We start from the raw sequence: 14,987 nt of genomic DNA on the forward strand, positions 1-14,987 counted from the left end.
TTTCACTGAAATTCAGTACATTGTCCCTAGATAGGACACATGTGACATATATTCAAAATAGGACACTAAAAGGCTCACTTCCTGAAGATAGCCAAAGGCCAAAGAATTGAATTTTATCATTGGGAGCTAATATTATTTATCTTCCCTTAGTAGGTAGGACATGTGCTTTGAATTGCTCTTGGTTTTTGTTTTTCCCAGAAGGATAGGTAGGCTCTATTTATCAATCCTTTACCACCCAGTTTTCCTTGTGATCACAGACCAGATTCTTAAGACAGTTGGCCTGCATTTGCAATGTAATCTGTGCTAGAGGAAGCTAGAGGTCCTCATGGGAGTTGCGCTCCTGAATTTTGTACCAAGCATTGACATTAATAAATGACTAAAGACTCAAACAGTGCTTCCCTTCTGGACTAAACGATTTACTGCTGCTTCTGTTGATGTCACTATTATCTGGGAATAGTAAATGTGCTATGACAGGGAAGGCTGACACCTGGAAGCTGATTGTTCAAATTCTCCCATGCTTCTTTCTATCGGTGTGGTACGTCTAAATTCAGAAAGGTAGCTGCCCCTGGTGTTTTGAAAGGAGTATTTTCTCTCTTGCCATTGAGGGAATAAATTAGGTAATGTTGTCTAAATAATCCACAGAAATGAAAAATTAACGATCGCTCGATACAGACAGTATCATAGGACGCTATTAATACAGGTCTCAGGACCCCCTAACCACTCTGCATTATCATCTGCCCATAATGTGATGTGAGGCCCCAACATTCAAATGAAGAATAGAAAAGAAGGAAATGCAGGTAGAAAACAGAGGGGTGGTGAGAGCAGCCAGAGCACAGATCTGATGAATAACTCATACTTGTTCTGCTTTTGAGCTGCTGCCACCAGTTTTAGGAAGGTGGGTTGTCCTCTGGAGATAAGAGTAGGCTAAGTAGAATAGGGAAGCAAAGTCTTTCAAACCCAATAATCAAAGACTTTGAGTTACTAATGGAATATTCTTTACTCAGAGAAATATAACTTTGGCTCTGACTTAATTGGCTCTTTTCTTTACAATAGCCCTAATATTAAGTATAAAACCATTGATGAAATTTTAGCCACTGGTTAGGTGCCAAAGGTTTGTTTTTCAACAGGTAACCTTTAAAAGCTGGGAGAGAGTATATATTTCTCCCTTATGTTTGTCCCTATGGAGTTATTCAAAATGGATTCCAAATAACTAAAATTGTGAGATGTGACCAGATGATTGCTAACATTCACTGATCAGTTTACTGTGTGCCAGGGATTGTCTAAATTTTCTACATATTTTTATCTTGTTTAATTCTCGCAACACCTCTGTGAAGAACATGTTATGATCCCCATTCTAAAGATGAAGAAACCTGGGCTTAGTTTAAATAATTTTCTTGAGGTCACGTAGCTAGCTGGTCATGGTGAGTCTTATTTGACCCCAAGCAACTTGACTACAAAACCCCAGCTCTTAACCGCTATCCTATGCAAACGGGCAATGTCTACAACAGAAGCTGAAAGAGAGAAAACGCCCTCTTCTAAAACTGGGAAAAATGATTTTGTCATTCATAGGCTGTGGGTAGAACTAAATGAGATAATATATGGAAGATACTTAGAACAGTGCCCAGCTCCTAGTGGCTTTGAGTAGATGTTAGGTATCATGATTATTGTTGCTTTTTAAAAAATTTTTTTAAATGTTTATTTATTTTTGGGACAGACAGAGCATGAACGGGGGTGGGTCAGAGAGAGAGGGAGACACAGAATCTGAAGCAGGCTCCAGGCTCTGAACTGTCAGCACAGAGCCCGACGCGGGGCTCGAACTCACGAACCATGAGATCATGACCTGAGCTGAGCTGAAGTCAGAGGCTCAACCGACTGAGCCACCCAGGTGCCCCAAATTGTTACTATCTTTAAGGTGACTTCTAGGTGTTTTTTTCTTAATTTTTTATTTTTATTATTATTTTTTTCAACATTTTTAATTTATTTTTGGGACAGAGAGAGACAGAGCATGAACGGGGGAGGGGCAGAGAGAGAGGGAGACACAGAATCGGAAACAGGCTCCAGGCTCCGAGCCATCAGCCCAGAGCCTGACGCGGGGCTCGAACTCACGGACCGCGAGATCGTGACCTGGCTGAAGTCGGACGCTTAACCGACTGCGCCACCCAGGCGCCCCTTTTCTTAACTTTTTAAAAGAAGTTTATTTATTTATTTTGAGAGAGAGAGAGAGAGAGAGAGCAAGCAGGGGAGGGGCAGAGAGAGAGAGAGGGAGAGAGAAAGAATCCCAAGCAGGCTCAAACCCAGGAACTGCAAGATCACGACCTGAGCCCAAATCATGAGTCAGATGCTTAACCTACTGAGCCACCCAGGCACCCAACTTCTAGGTGTTTTAAATGCTTTGTCCTCCCTTATCCTCATGGGGGGTTTGGCCTACTAGGAAGGTCTCATAATGCCTTTGGTGAATAGGCACAGTATTTGCAGGCTTCGGACTCGAAGCTGGGTGACACTTTGAAGGTGGGATTAGAGCACTGGCTCATAGCTGCCATGTACCCAGCAGAATAAAGGTCTCATGTGTGGCAGGTTTTCTGTTTCATCATTTCTCTGAGATCAGGGTTTCTGCAATGATGTATTTTATAAACATGTTAAAATGCCACTTGTTTTCTGTGCTTTTCTGATCAGGGAAACATTTAGAATATGTGCCTGCCGCCTTTAAACATTTAAAATAAAAGAATACACCTCATCCCTTACTTCAGATTGTCCTAAAGAATTATCATGGCAGGGGTGCCTGGGTGGCTCAGTCGGTTGAGCGTCCGACTTCGGCTCAGGTCATGATCTCACGGTCTGTGAGTTTGAGCCCCGCATCGGGCTCTGTGCTGACAGCTCAGAGCCTGGAGCCTGCTTCGGATTCTGTGTCCCCCTCTCTCTCTGCCCCTCCTCCACTCATGCTCTGTCTCAGAAATAAATAAACATTAAAAAAAAATTTTAAAGAATTATCATGGCAGAAATGATGGCCTTCTTTGATTCTGTGTGTGCAGAGACTTCTAGGCCCAGGCAGTGGTTAGGCCTTTGGTCTTTAAAGGGATGCCATGCCGTTGGTTTCCTAAGTGGCCTGGACAGCAGCTCATCATTGGTTGTTGTGGACTGTTTGTGTTCCCCTGGAATTCATAGGTTGAAGCCCTAACCCCTCAATGTAATGGGGTTTGGAGATGTTTCTTTTGGGAGGTAATTAGGGTCAGACGAGGCCATGAGTGATGGTGCCCTCATGATGACATCAGTGTCCTTATTAGAAGAGACCAGAGAGCATGGTGAGCACAGGGAGACAGTAGAATTGTAATGGTATCCATGTGAAGGAAAAGAAGCACAGCCATCTATCTCCCTGAGGTCAACAGGCTTTTCTTGAGGTTAGCAAAGGAGTGAAGTGGGGCCAACAAGAGGCTGAGTGTGAGCCTGGAAACATCAGGCATCATGATATTTCAAAGGGCAAAAGGAAGATGAGGGTGCCTGGGTGGCTCAGTTTGTTAAGCATCTGACTTCAGCTCAGGTCATGATCTCACAGTTTGTGAGTTTGAGCCCCACATTGGGCTCTCTGCTGTGAGTGCAGAGCCTTGCTTTGGATCCTCTCTCCCCCTCTCTCCCACTCTCTCCCCCTCTCAAAAATAAATGAATTTCAAAAAATGGGGGGGAGGAAGACAGTTATCAGACCTACACTGTTGATGGTTTTCAATGAGATCATCCCAATTTACTGACTAATTTTGTCTCCAGAATGTTGGTTTTATATCCAGAAAAATCAGATTGAAAGAGAGTAATGGGAATAGTGTACTATATTTTATTTAAAAAATTTTTTTTAAATGTTTATTTTTGAGACAGAGAGAGACAGAGCATGAACGGGGGAGGGTCAGAGAGAGGGAGACACAGAATCTGAAGCAGGCTCCAGGCTCTGAGCTGTCAGCACAGAGCCCGACGCTGGGCTCGAACTCACAGACCGTGAGATCATGACCTGAGTCGAAGTCAGAAGCTCAACCGACTGAGACACCCAGACGCCCTGTGTACTGTATTTTAAATGTGCACTTCCTTTTCTGGGGTCCATTTATGTGGATGCTAATGTGATTGACTTGACTTCTTAGCAGAAGACCTGAGTTCCTCAGCATCACTTCAGCAAAAATTGTTATGGTAATAGTGTGAGGGCCTTTTGATCTTGCTGATTAACATGGAGCTTGGCTAACCTGATTATATGACTCTGTCAGAAACTGGGTTTAGGTCTGTTAGTACAGCATCATAAATTCAAATGAAGCTTCCTTGGGCCGTCTTATCCCACAACTGCTGTATTTTATTATTTGAAAACGAGGCTCCCTGTTTGCATAGAGATAAAGTTTAAGTGTATAATTTATTTTGATTTTAAAAATTAATCTTCATGTTGCTTTTCCTGTTAATAAGTGAAACCCTATGGTACCACAACCATGGATAATTCAGCCATCCACTCACTAAATGTATATTAAATGCCTGCTGTCTCAGGCTGTGTGTGTGCAAGGTACTGGGTCCTGTGGTGGAACATAAAGGCAAGGGTCCATGCCCATGCTTGTTTATATAGGAGATAGAAGGCCCTCTGTGATTCAACCCACTTTTCAGCTCTGACCTCTGTCAGTCCTCTTGCCACATGCTGCTGGGCTGGGACAGAGAATGAGAGGCACTAGACAAATGGCAGCAATCACTCAGAGGAGCAGGCGGAGGGAGGGCAGGCCTATTGCAGTCTATGTTGAAGGAAAACAAAACTGTCCTTGCAATACAGCTGACAGAGTTTAATATTAAAAGAAACTTTAAACAATTGCAAACATAGTGATTGCTTTGATGGTCTGCTTTGATACAAAGACTGTCGCTCCAGCCATACAGCACTGTACAAAAGAAGTGTTGGGTCTGGGGCATCTGGGTCAGTGTCCATGCTGGGCATGGAGCCTACTTAAAAAAGAGAGAGAGAGAGAGAGAGAGAGAGAGAGAGAGTGTTGGGTCAAACTGACTGAAGAAGATCAGAACATGAACCATAGGGGTGGTTCCAGACAAAGACAGTTTACCCAATCACATTGATTAAACTCACCAATACCTATTAAGGGAAGATTGGATGTTCATATCAGAAACCAATGAACATAATTTGTAGTTTGCTATATGTAATTACACTCAAATAAATTATAGAATAATCTGTATATGTTCTCATTTCTTTTTCCAACGTTTTTTATTTATTTTTGGGACAGAGAGAGACAGAGCATGAATGGGGGAGGGGCAGAGAGAGAGGGAGACACAGAATCGGAAACAGGCTCCAGGCTCCGAGCCATCAGCCCAGAGCCTGACGCGGGGCTCGAACTCACGGACCACGAGATCGTGACCTGGCTGAAGTCGGACGCTTAACCGACTGCGCCACCCAGGCGCCCCTATGTTCTCATTTCATAGTACAAATTAAATCATTTTAATGAGTCCCTCTCTTTTTGCCATTAAAAGTCAGGTATTGAAGATGCACCAATATGAAAACTTTACGGGCAGGAACAACAGTTTGTTGCGCTCACTGCTTCATCTCCAGTACCGGGCACAGTGTCTGTGTATAGACCTTTGTCATGTTTTCTATCTGCCCAGGCATTTTGAATCACTCCTATGTTTAGGAAAGGTCTCACCTTACAAACCCTGCCTCCCCAGAGTAGAAGCCAGGAAACAAATTTCCCAGCCTCCCTTGCAGCTGAGACAGAGGCACGTGACCCAGACTCCACCAGCCAGCTGCACCCAAGGGCCTTCTGTTCAGAAGTGAGCAACACAAAGAAGAGCACTTTGCCCCAAATCTAATTTTTCTAGCCAAGGTGACAATTGAAGCATCAGGCTTTCTCCTCCAGAAAGCTTTCCCTGAACATCCCCACCCCTTTCCAGGTCTACTTTGTCATTGTATCATAATTATTAGCATCTTTTATTAGGTTTAAATCTGTTGTAACAGTTAAGGTCATACTAACTGTTCTGAGAAACAAATGAAAACTATGCCGTGACTCAAACACCAAAGGAATTTCCCTTTTCAAATCACATGAAGTCGAAGCAGGGTGCCTGAGATGGGCAGCCAGCCCTGCTGCCAGAGATAAATCAGGGACTCAGGCATCGTCCATCTTACGGCCTCACCATCTGTACCACATGGCTTCCAAGGGCACCTGGCCATTTGCACCAGGCCAGAAGGCAAAGGCCATGGACAGTCGCACGCCGGTGGTTTTGGGAGCCAGGCCCTGAAGCGATGCTTGTCACTTCTGCTCACCTTCTGCTCAGGACTCAGCTGCATGGCCACACCTAAGTGGCAAACACGGTTCAGCTTCCTGTAGCTACTTCCAGGAGAGAGAAAATCATGATAAAGTGCCATATCTTAACTTTCTGTCTTCTCACTTGCTCCCTTCTTCCTCAACCAGGAGAAAAGGTTTACAGTAAGAAGGCTGATCACAGAGGGGCACCTGGGTGGCTCAGTCGGTTAAGCGTCTGACTTCAGCTCAGGTCATGATCTCACAGTTCATGAGTTCGAGCCCCACATCGGGCTCTGTGCTGACAGCCCAGAGCCTGGAGCTTGCTTCAGATTCAGTGTCTCCCTCTCTCTCTGCCCCTTCCCTGCTCACACTCTGCATCTCTCTCTGTCTCTCAACAATAAATAAATGCTCAAAAAAAATTTTTTTTTTAAAAAAGAAGGCTGATCACAGACAGAGGTGGCTTTGCTCCGGATTCCCTTTTCTTGGCTCTCTGGTGCTTTTTTGCTAAGTAATTCTGTTTGGGGGGCACAAAGTCATTGGATAGTTATTTCTGAATGATTTGCCTAAAACTGCTTTTATCTCCAGGCTCCCCAGGTGTCAATTTGAAAGAGAAAGCACTTAGCCTGCAGTCTGGGCACCGCGTGTGTTCTGACATGCTGGCACGTGGAAGGCTTAGGGGGTTCCAAATCATTGCTTATTGGCCACCCAGAGACTAATGAAGGAAATATCTTTTTATTTCCCCTGCCTCTCCTGGACGTAGGTGCCCTGTCAGCAGCCAGGGAGAGCTGGGAGTATGACTCCGGTGCCAGGGACCTCCAGAGCCCGGACTTGCAGAGTCAGTGGGCCCTGCAGAAGCTTCTCGAGTGTGGCGGACGCTCTTTGCATCAGCAGGCTGCTGCCCTCCACAAACTGCTCGCACAGTCACAGCATTTTGGCAGCTCTGTAGGAGGAAGCTATCTGGAGCTGGCCAACACAGTGAGTACTTTCTGGTTCATAAAACACATCTTTAGGCCTGTATGTATTCCAATACAGGTATTTTAATTTTGAGCTCCGGTATTATATTTCTTATGAAGCTAAACAACCATATACCGTTTACAGCATTGCCAATAATGTTAAGTGCTCCACAAACACTTGTGATCAGTGACTTCACTCTTGTCAAAGGCTTTTCAATGAAGTCTGCAACTTGTATGGATTTAATTACTAGAGTATTGACAACAGCTTTTCCATGACCAGAGTGCAAATTGATAGGATGTAATCCTTTCTGCTCCCTAATTTGGATGTTAATCCTTTAAAATGCAAAGAGGAAAATATTTCATTGAAAGTTTGATTATTGTTTCTGCTTGTACTTTAAAAACATTTTCTGTTGGGGCACCTGGGTGGCTTAGTGAGTTCAGCGTCTGACTTCGGAACATCTTCCATGTGATGTTAGAGCAGGGGAATACAGGTGGGTGGCTGATGGTCTGGGCTGTTTTGGGTGACAGGCAGATGGCTTATAAATTAAGATTACTAACCAACCACTGTGAGAATGGTCTGCAAACCTACATTGCTTTTTGAAATTGAAGTTTGAATGGTAGAATAGACATCTTGACAACTTCACTTATGTATACTTATAGTCTGCTTTGATGTAGACAACTGATTTTCAAACTTTTTGTGTTTGAGATACTTTTCTGATTCCGACACTTTTGGTGACATGTTCAAAGGAGCTAACAATTCTAAATATTCCAACAATAATTAAAATACAGTTCTTAGATCCCATTTAAAAGGGCATTGTATAAAATACCTGACCAGTACTCCTCAAAACTGTCAAGGATATCAGAGGCAAGGAAAGTCTCAGAAAAAGAAACTCTCACAGCTCAGAGGAGCCTGAGAAGATATGGCAATTAAATGTAATATGGCACCCTGATGGGACATTAGGTAAAACACTAATGAACCTGTATAAATTATGGGTTTTAGTTAATAATAATGTGTCCATATTTGTTCATTAATTGTGACATCTATACCATAATAATGTAAGGTGTTAATAATGGCAGAAACAGGGTATGAGGTATATGAGAACTATCTTTGCAACTTTTCTGTAAACCTATAACATACAGAAGTGTTCATTTTACTAAAATTCATGAAGTATACCCTTACAGTTTGTACACTTCTCATATACATGTTTTATGTGTATAAAAGCTTGTGACAGGGGCGCCTGGGTGGTTCAGTTGAGCCTCCGACTCTTGATTTCCGCACAGGTCATCTTCTCGAGGTTCATGAGTTCGAGCCCCACATTGGGCTCTGCGCTGAGGGTGAAGAGTCTGCTTGGGATTCTCTCTTTCCATCTCTGCCCCTCCCTGCCATTCTCTCTCTCTCTCTCTCTCTCTCTCTCTCAAAATAAATAAACTTAAAATTTTTTTTCAATAAAAAGCTTATGACAAACATAATAAAAATGGTGACTGTTCATTGGACTACAATGAATAAGTAAAAAAAGAAGGGGAGAGAGAAACAGAGAGAAAGAAAGAAAGAAAGAAAGAAAGAAAGAAAGAAAGAAAGAAAGAAAGAAAGAAAGAAACTATAACTCCACAAACAAAGAGGTACACGCTCCCTTAAGGCAATTCCTCGGTGAGAATAGGACCATAATGCAAATGCAGGCACTGAAGTTCTGTGACTTCATTATCACAATGTGATTACATTATTTATTTTCTCACTGAATTGCAAATTTCAAAATACCGTTTAAACTTGCAGACCTTTGGTAATATCCCTGGACCCTGTGGTAGGGTGCATTTTTGAGCCTTGATTCTTCACCCTTTCCTGTATCTTCACCATTTGTTGTGTGACTTTGGAGTCTTCCTGACAAACGTGAGAAATAATAAATGATTGTAGTTTTAACCATTATTTTTAGGGTGGTTTGCTTCACAGCAATAGTGGACTTGGGGTCTGTTCACAGGGAACCATGGATCCCATTTTGAGGATCACCTCGTAGAGGTGGCCAGAGAAAGCAAATAGCTTTTCTAAACTGCACACCTGGGTGATCCCTTCTCTTATGCACTCACATTACACATAATTTATGTTCCTTCTAAAACAAATCCTGAACTAATAAGATTAAGTTGTATTTCTTTAATAGCTACTAAGAGCAAAAGACATTTTATCAAGCATCCAAAAAGCACACAGTAATTCACACGGGGGAAGTCTGACATAAAAATTATTAACTAGTAGCAGATTACCTACTAAGGAGTAAAGAAAATTCTAATGAACACACGAGTAGCACGTGTAAACAGTACCCACTCCCTCTAAGGCTGAGGCGTGGTGCTCAAGGAAGAAACAAATTTAGAAGAGGGCCCTCTCTTCACCTGTCTCCATTGAAAGGGAGTGGCTGGGGACCACTGGATGGCAGAGAAATTCCCTGAGATGCTACAGGAGGGGGCTAGTAAGTAGGAAACTTGCTGGAAGCTACCCATTTGGGCATCTGCCAGACTCATTGAGCATCACTAAGAAGGTGCCCCTCAAGGTGCGAGACGAATTCACTGGGAAGCTGCCTGCTGCAGTGGTGGCAAAACCCACTGGGAAGTGCCCCAGATGGTGCCATCAAACTTATTAGGGGTGAGCACCACTGGATGTCCGTGCACTTCTGGCCTCCATCCACTCCAAGAGCAAGCAGGGGAGAAGAGTACCACAAAACCAGGATGAGAATTCCCTTCTTCCTCCAGTGTCCCTCCAGTGCTCCTTATGGAAGAAATGTTTACGGGGTCAGGTTCAGCACCACAAAGCAAGGCAAGGAAAGATGGATTTGGAGATGAGAGGAAATAAGTAACTGGAACAGGCATTTTTAGTGTTGAAAAGCTTCTGGGAGCTTGCTCTACAAACTTTTACCATTCTAAGCATCCCTTCCTTTTCTCCTACAACCAAATACCACCTGTCTTTGCCTTCTACCGAGGACAGTGGATGTTATGAGTTTGAGGCTCAACACACTATTCAAAATGCAAAGGCAACAAGATGGTGATGTACATAGAAGCTTATAGCAGTTAGAGTTTCATCTGAGAAGCAGATGGCTGCACTTGACATAGAATAAGGGATTTATTACAAGGGGTAGATTTTACACGAATGTGGGAGCTGGTGGAGTGATCTGTGTAGGCTGTTGACTCTATGTCTAGGGTTGAGCCTGAAGTTACTCTAAGTCTGTCAGATCAGCACACCAGAAGGAAAGCTGCGTGTAGAGGAGGCAAAGACAAGCCAGCATGCATGAGGACAACTTGGAACCCATAAGGAGACACTGGAACCCACTTCTGTCTCTTACTATGACCAACCCCAATGCTGTGGGTGACCCTGCAGGGGAAGTTGGCGCCCATTATCATGGAGCTGCACGCATACCTGGCCCAGGACTCAGAGAAGCAGGAAGAGAAGACCCGGGGGACCTGGAGCTGCTACAAGCCTGATACACCAGTAAGTTAGCGGCAGATTAACAATAATGTCCAGGGCATAAAAAATATGACTTCTTCACTTCTACCTTCTGGTTTTCACACAGAATGTCTCTCGTGGCCATAAAGAATCACACAGGAAAAAAAAAAAAAACTCTGGGAAACATTCCAGGTTAGCTAAATTGACTTAGCACCAAGCTACCACAGGCCAGCGGCGAAACTGCCAGTACCGTGTAAACCTAATTCATATGGCTATCAGCAAAGCAAGATGAGACCCTCGGGGAGTTTAGTAAAGAAGAGAGGCAATGGGAAAGGGGTACCATCTGTTCTCTGATGCATTTTCTCTCCAAAGATTTGTATTTCAGGGAAGAGTGTATTAATCGTGATGCTTTAGGTTCTGAGTAGTGACATATTTAAGTATAGGACATAGAACAGGAGCACCTGCCTGGCTCACTTGGTAGAGCGTGTGACTCTTGATCTCAGAGTCGTGAGCTCAAGCCCCACGTGGGGCATGGTGCCTACTTAAAATTAAAAAAATTAATAAATATAAAACATAACTGAAGTTTTATTTTCTAGCTACAATACTGATAAACCTCTCAAGAAAATATCAATTTCTTGATAGATTCTTTCAGCCACGCTACTTGTTTCAAATATTCATTATCAGCTTTATTAATTTTTACTAATAAAGACATTAACTAATTGATGTTAATGAAAAGTAATTATACTATAAAAGAAGTCATGCACAAGATATAAAGTGTTTGAATCAATACAGAAATTTAATGAAAAGTTAAAGTCATCATTTGTCTCCCCATATTCCCTCATTTAAAAGGTCTTCAGGGGTGCTTGAGTGTCTCTGTCAGTTAAGTGTCCAACTTTGGCTCAGGTCATGATCTCATGGTTCATGGGTTAGGGTCCCATGTCAGGCTCTGTGATGACAGTACAGAACCTGCTTGGGATTCTCTCTCTCTCTCTTTCTCTGCCCCTCCCCAACTCGTGCTTTCTCTCTCTTTCAAAATAAATGAACAAACTTTAAAAAAATAAAAAAATAGAAGGTCTTCACCAGTTTTGTTTATGTATCCCTGAATTGCTTTTAATTTAGGGAACTTTCCATTTCTCCTTTTGTAATTTTAAGATGCTATGATCATTATGGTTCTTGCCTAATTTGGGATTACCATATTGAAACCTTTGGTCGAGAGGATGTATCCTGGCTGTGGTTAAAGCAAGCAGATTGTTCTGTGAGCACCCTCTTCTGGGCTCTGAGTGATTGCTCAGAATCAAAGAATAAGAGATTCTTCAGCACAGGGCAAGCTTATCACCCTTTAGGTTTTCAGAGAATTGGGACAGTACAAATAAAATATTGGATTTCTGAGAGGAGCTACAGAAGTGTCTAGAATATAGGGTTGATAGAAACTTATCAGAATCTTGAACCATTTACTTCCAAATGATTGAAGCTGAATTAGAGTAAATAAACAAATTAGTGGGTTATATGGAGAGGCAAATAATCCAGTTGACTTTGTGTTGTTTGTTATTTGAAAAGCCAGCTATCGCTGTTTCATGAGTTTTCCCTAATATTTCAAATGATGACATTATAAGCAGAGATGCCTCATTTTGATGCAGATGGAGTAATTCTGTGCATCCTGTTGTCCAAGGCCAGCTTCCTTTAGAATCCTTTGGACAATTTGGCTTCAAATTTGCCCGTTTTAAAGATTTAATTTCATGCTTAAAGTCTTTTTGCAAAAGTGGTTTACATTTTCCCCTGTGTTAGAAGTCTAGTGAGCTATGCATTGTGCCAGTGTCAGCTGTAATTTACATTTTTAAAGGAGAAAAAAAAAAAGACAGTTATGAGTTGTGCAAATACAATTAGTGAATTTAAAAAACGGGAGTAACGGGTCTCCTGGGTGGCTCAGTCAGTTAAGCATCTGACTCTGGATTCCCGCCCAGGTCGTGATCTCACGGTTCATGAGTTTGAGTTTGAGCCGAGAGTCAGGATTCTCTCCCTCCCTCTCTCTCTGCCACTCCCTCACTCATGTGAGTGTGTGCGTGCATGACCGCTCTCTCTCTCAAAATAAGTAAATAAACATTAAAAAAAATGGACATAACAAGTTTTGCTACTCTGTTTATCCAACAGTCCAAGCAGCTTTTTTTTTTCTTTGCTGATAACATACAGATGTTGGAAGTTGAGTTAAAATGCTGTCCATTATCATGCAAATCTTCTATATGATCATAATTATTAATATAATTCACTATTAACTGAACTTTATTTGATGCAGAGTTCAGAGTTATATTACTTCGAGGAATACTCCAAGTCCACTTATTTCAGCCAATACAGAAAAATTTTCAAAATGTATGTAAATAAATAAGGAATTTATCAGTAAATAAGGAAATAATAAGTAGTGGTGAGACAGATGAGAGTTGCCTTTTTGGTTTAACCACTTGACCAACGTCTCATGTTTCATGCTAACTTTTGATTTGTTTCCCTTTTCTTCACTCCAAGTATGGGATACTGAGGTTTTTTAATACTTTTCAGCTGCCACCATCCATATCCTATCTCCCTCTTGTTTGGATCAGCTGCCTTGGTGTTTTAGAATCAAGGGATGTGAAAACTGTCAAGACGTTGTCAACATTTTGGAACAGAAAGATTACTGGTGGCCCTTTCAAAGTCCTATTAGAGCCCCTTACAAGCCATCTCATGCTACAGGAGATGGAGCTTTGTTGGGCTTACTGTTTACAAATGAAGGAGAATAGAAAATGCCACCCCAAAATATGAGTGTCAGAGTTAAGGACATGTCACCTCCAGATGTGCCACTTTGGTATTTTGATTATTTTGAGGTTTAGGCCTTGAAAAAACAGCAAGTTCAGGGAGAGACTTTCTCTGAACTCCCTTTATCTGACTAAAGGAGTTTCTCCAAAAGGAACTCAAACTGATCCCCTCCCGGAAGTTCATCAACTAGAGCAAATTGACTCCTATTACAGGAGAGAAGACTAGAATTTGACCGCATAACCAAACTTGATCACAAACTGCCATTCCTTCCATCTATTCTTCTAAGACCCCATTCATCTTTCCTAAAAGTCGTTTACTCTCCCCCTGAGAGTCCTATATCCCCCTACTCTTTCCCTATTAAGATAGTATTTAATCCTGAATTCTAAGCCACCTCAGGGAGGTATTCATTTTTTCTGGGCATCTCCATTGTATACATGTTAATAAACTTTTGGTTCTTTTCCTCTTGTTAATTTATTTATTATAGAGGTCTCCACTAGGAACTCAGAAGGGTAGAGGGAAGGGGCACCTGGCTGATTCAGTCAATGGAGCATGTGACTCTTGATCTCTAGGTTGTGAGTTCAAGCCTCACACTGGGTGTAGAGATTACTTAAAAATAAAATCTAAAAAAAAGAAGGGTAGAGGGGAAAATTATTTTTCCTCCACTACACTATTCATTAGGATCTAGACTCTATAAATCTGGATATGAATTTGCAGAAGATTGGTAAATTATCAAATGATTTTTGTCTAGGTAAAGATGCAAATTATTTTTTTTCCAAGCAGAAAATATAACCTCAAATGTCACATTTTATTTGCTCTGATAAGACATTAACCAGTTTTTTAAGTACTCTCTATACCCAATGTGGGGCTCAAACTCATGAGCCTGAGATCAAGAGTCATATGCTGAGTCATAATGGCGACTGAGCCAGCCAGGCGTCCCCATTAACCAGTTTCATAACTAACTTTGACGTCTTATTCCAGCATTTTTCCCATTGTTTATGTAGCTTCTCCTATCCTTTGTGTTTGTTTTTGTTTTAATTTTAATGTTCATTTATTTTTGAGAGAGGGAGAGACAGAACGCAAACAGGGGAGGGGCAGAGAGAGAGGGAGGAACAGAATCCAAAGCAGGCTCCAGGCTCTGAGCTGTCAGCACAGAGCCCGACATGGGGTTTGAATTCACAAACCATGAGTTCATGACCTGAGCCGAAGTCGGATGCTCAACCGACTGAGCATGGTGACTCCTGTCCTTTGAATCAGCATTACCATCCTGCTAGGTTCTTCAATAAATTAAATAAATCTTAGAAAAATATAGAATGTTCATTCTATATTTATATGAATGTCATGGTTTTTCCTTTTATTGAAAATTATACTTTGACACTCTATTCTTTTTTTTTTTTTCATTTATTTACTGCTGGATAGGATAGGATAGGGTAGGAGTTAACAAATGCAGCACTTACTGGTTGCCATGTAAATTACCCCATCATTACCTTTAGATTAGGCTAGACCCAGTCAGCCTCGGACTAGCTTTTTCCTTTCTTATTTCTTATAGGACTTTGAATCATTTTCTTCAGGGGGAACCTCTTGCAC

At 42.0% G+C, this 14,987-nt stretch overlaps 1 protein-coding gene and 1 long non-coding RNA gene across 2 annotated transcripts in view; one reads left to right on the top strand and one right to left on the bottom strand.

The window, feature by feature from the left end:
- Window positions 1–14,987, top strand: part of MCC (MCC regulator of WNT signaling pathway) — a 435,778-nt gene that overhangs the window by 113,139 nt on the left and 307,652 nt on the right. The window contains exon 3 of the mRNA XM_058724854.1: window positions 7,009–7,223. Coding sequence (XP_058580837.1) covers window positions 7,009–7,223 — 215 coding nt within the window. The remainder of the gene's footprint in view (window positions 1–7,008; window positions 7,224–14,987) is intronic.
- The window catches only part of LOC131509318 (uncharacterized), a 37,844-nt gene continuing 31,739 nt past the window's right edge, over window positions 8,883–14,987 (bottom strand). The window contains exon 5 of the long non-coding RNA XR_009260430.1: window positions 8,883–9,077. This is a non-coding gene — a long non-coding RNA (uncharacterized LOC131509318). The remainder of the gene's footprint in view (window positions 9,078–14,987) is intronic.

This window comes from Neofelis nebulosa, chromosome 1 (genome assembly GCF_028018385.1).
Source record: "Neofelis nebulosa isolate mNeoNeb1 chromosome 1, mNeoNeb1.pri, whole genome shotgun sequence".
Lineage (NCBI taxonomy): Eukaryota > Metazoa > Chordata > Mammalia > Carnivora > Felidae > Neofelis > Neofelis nebulosa.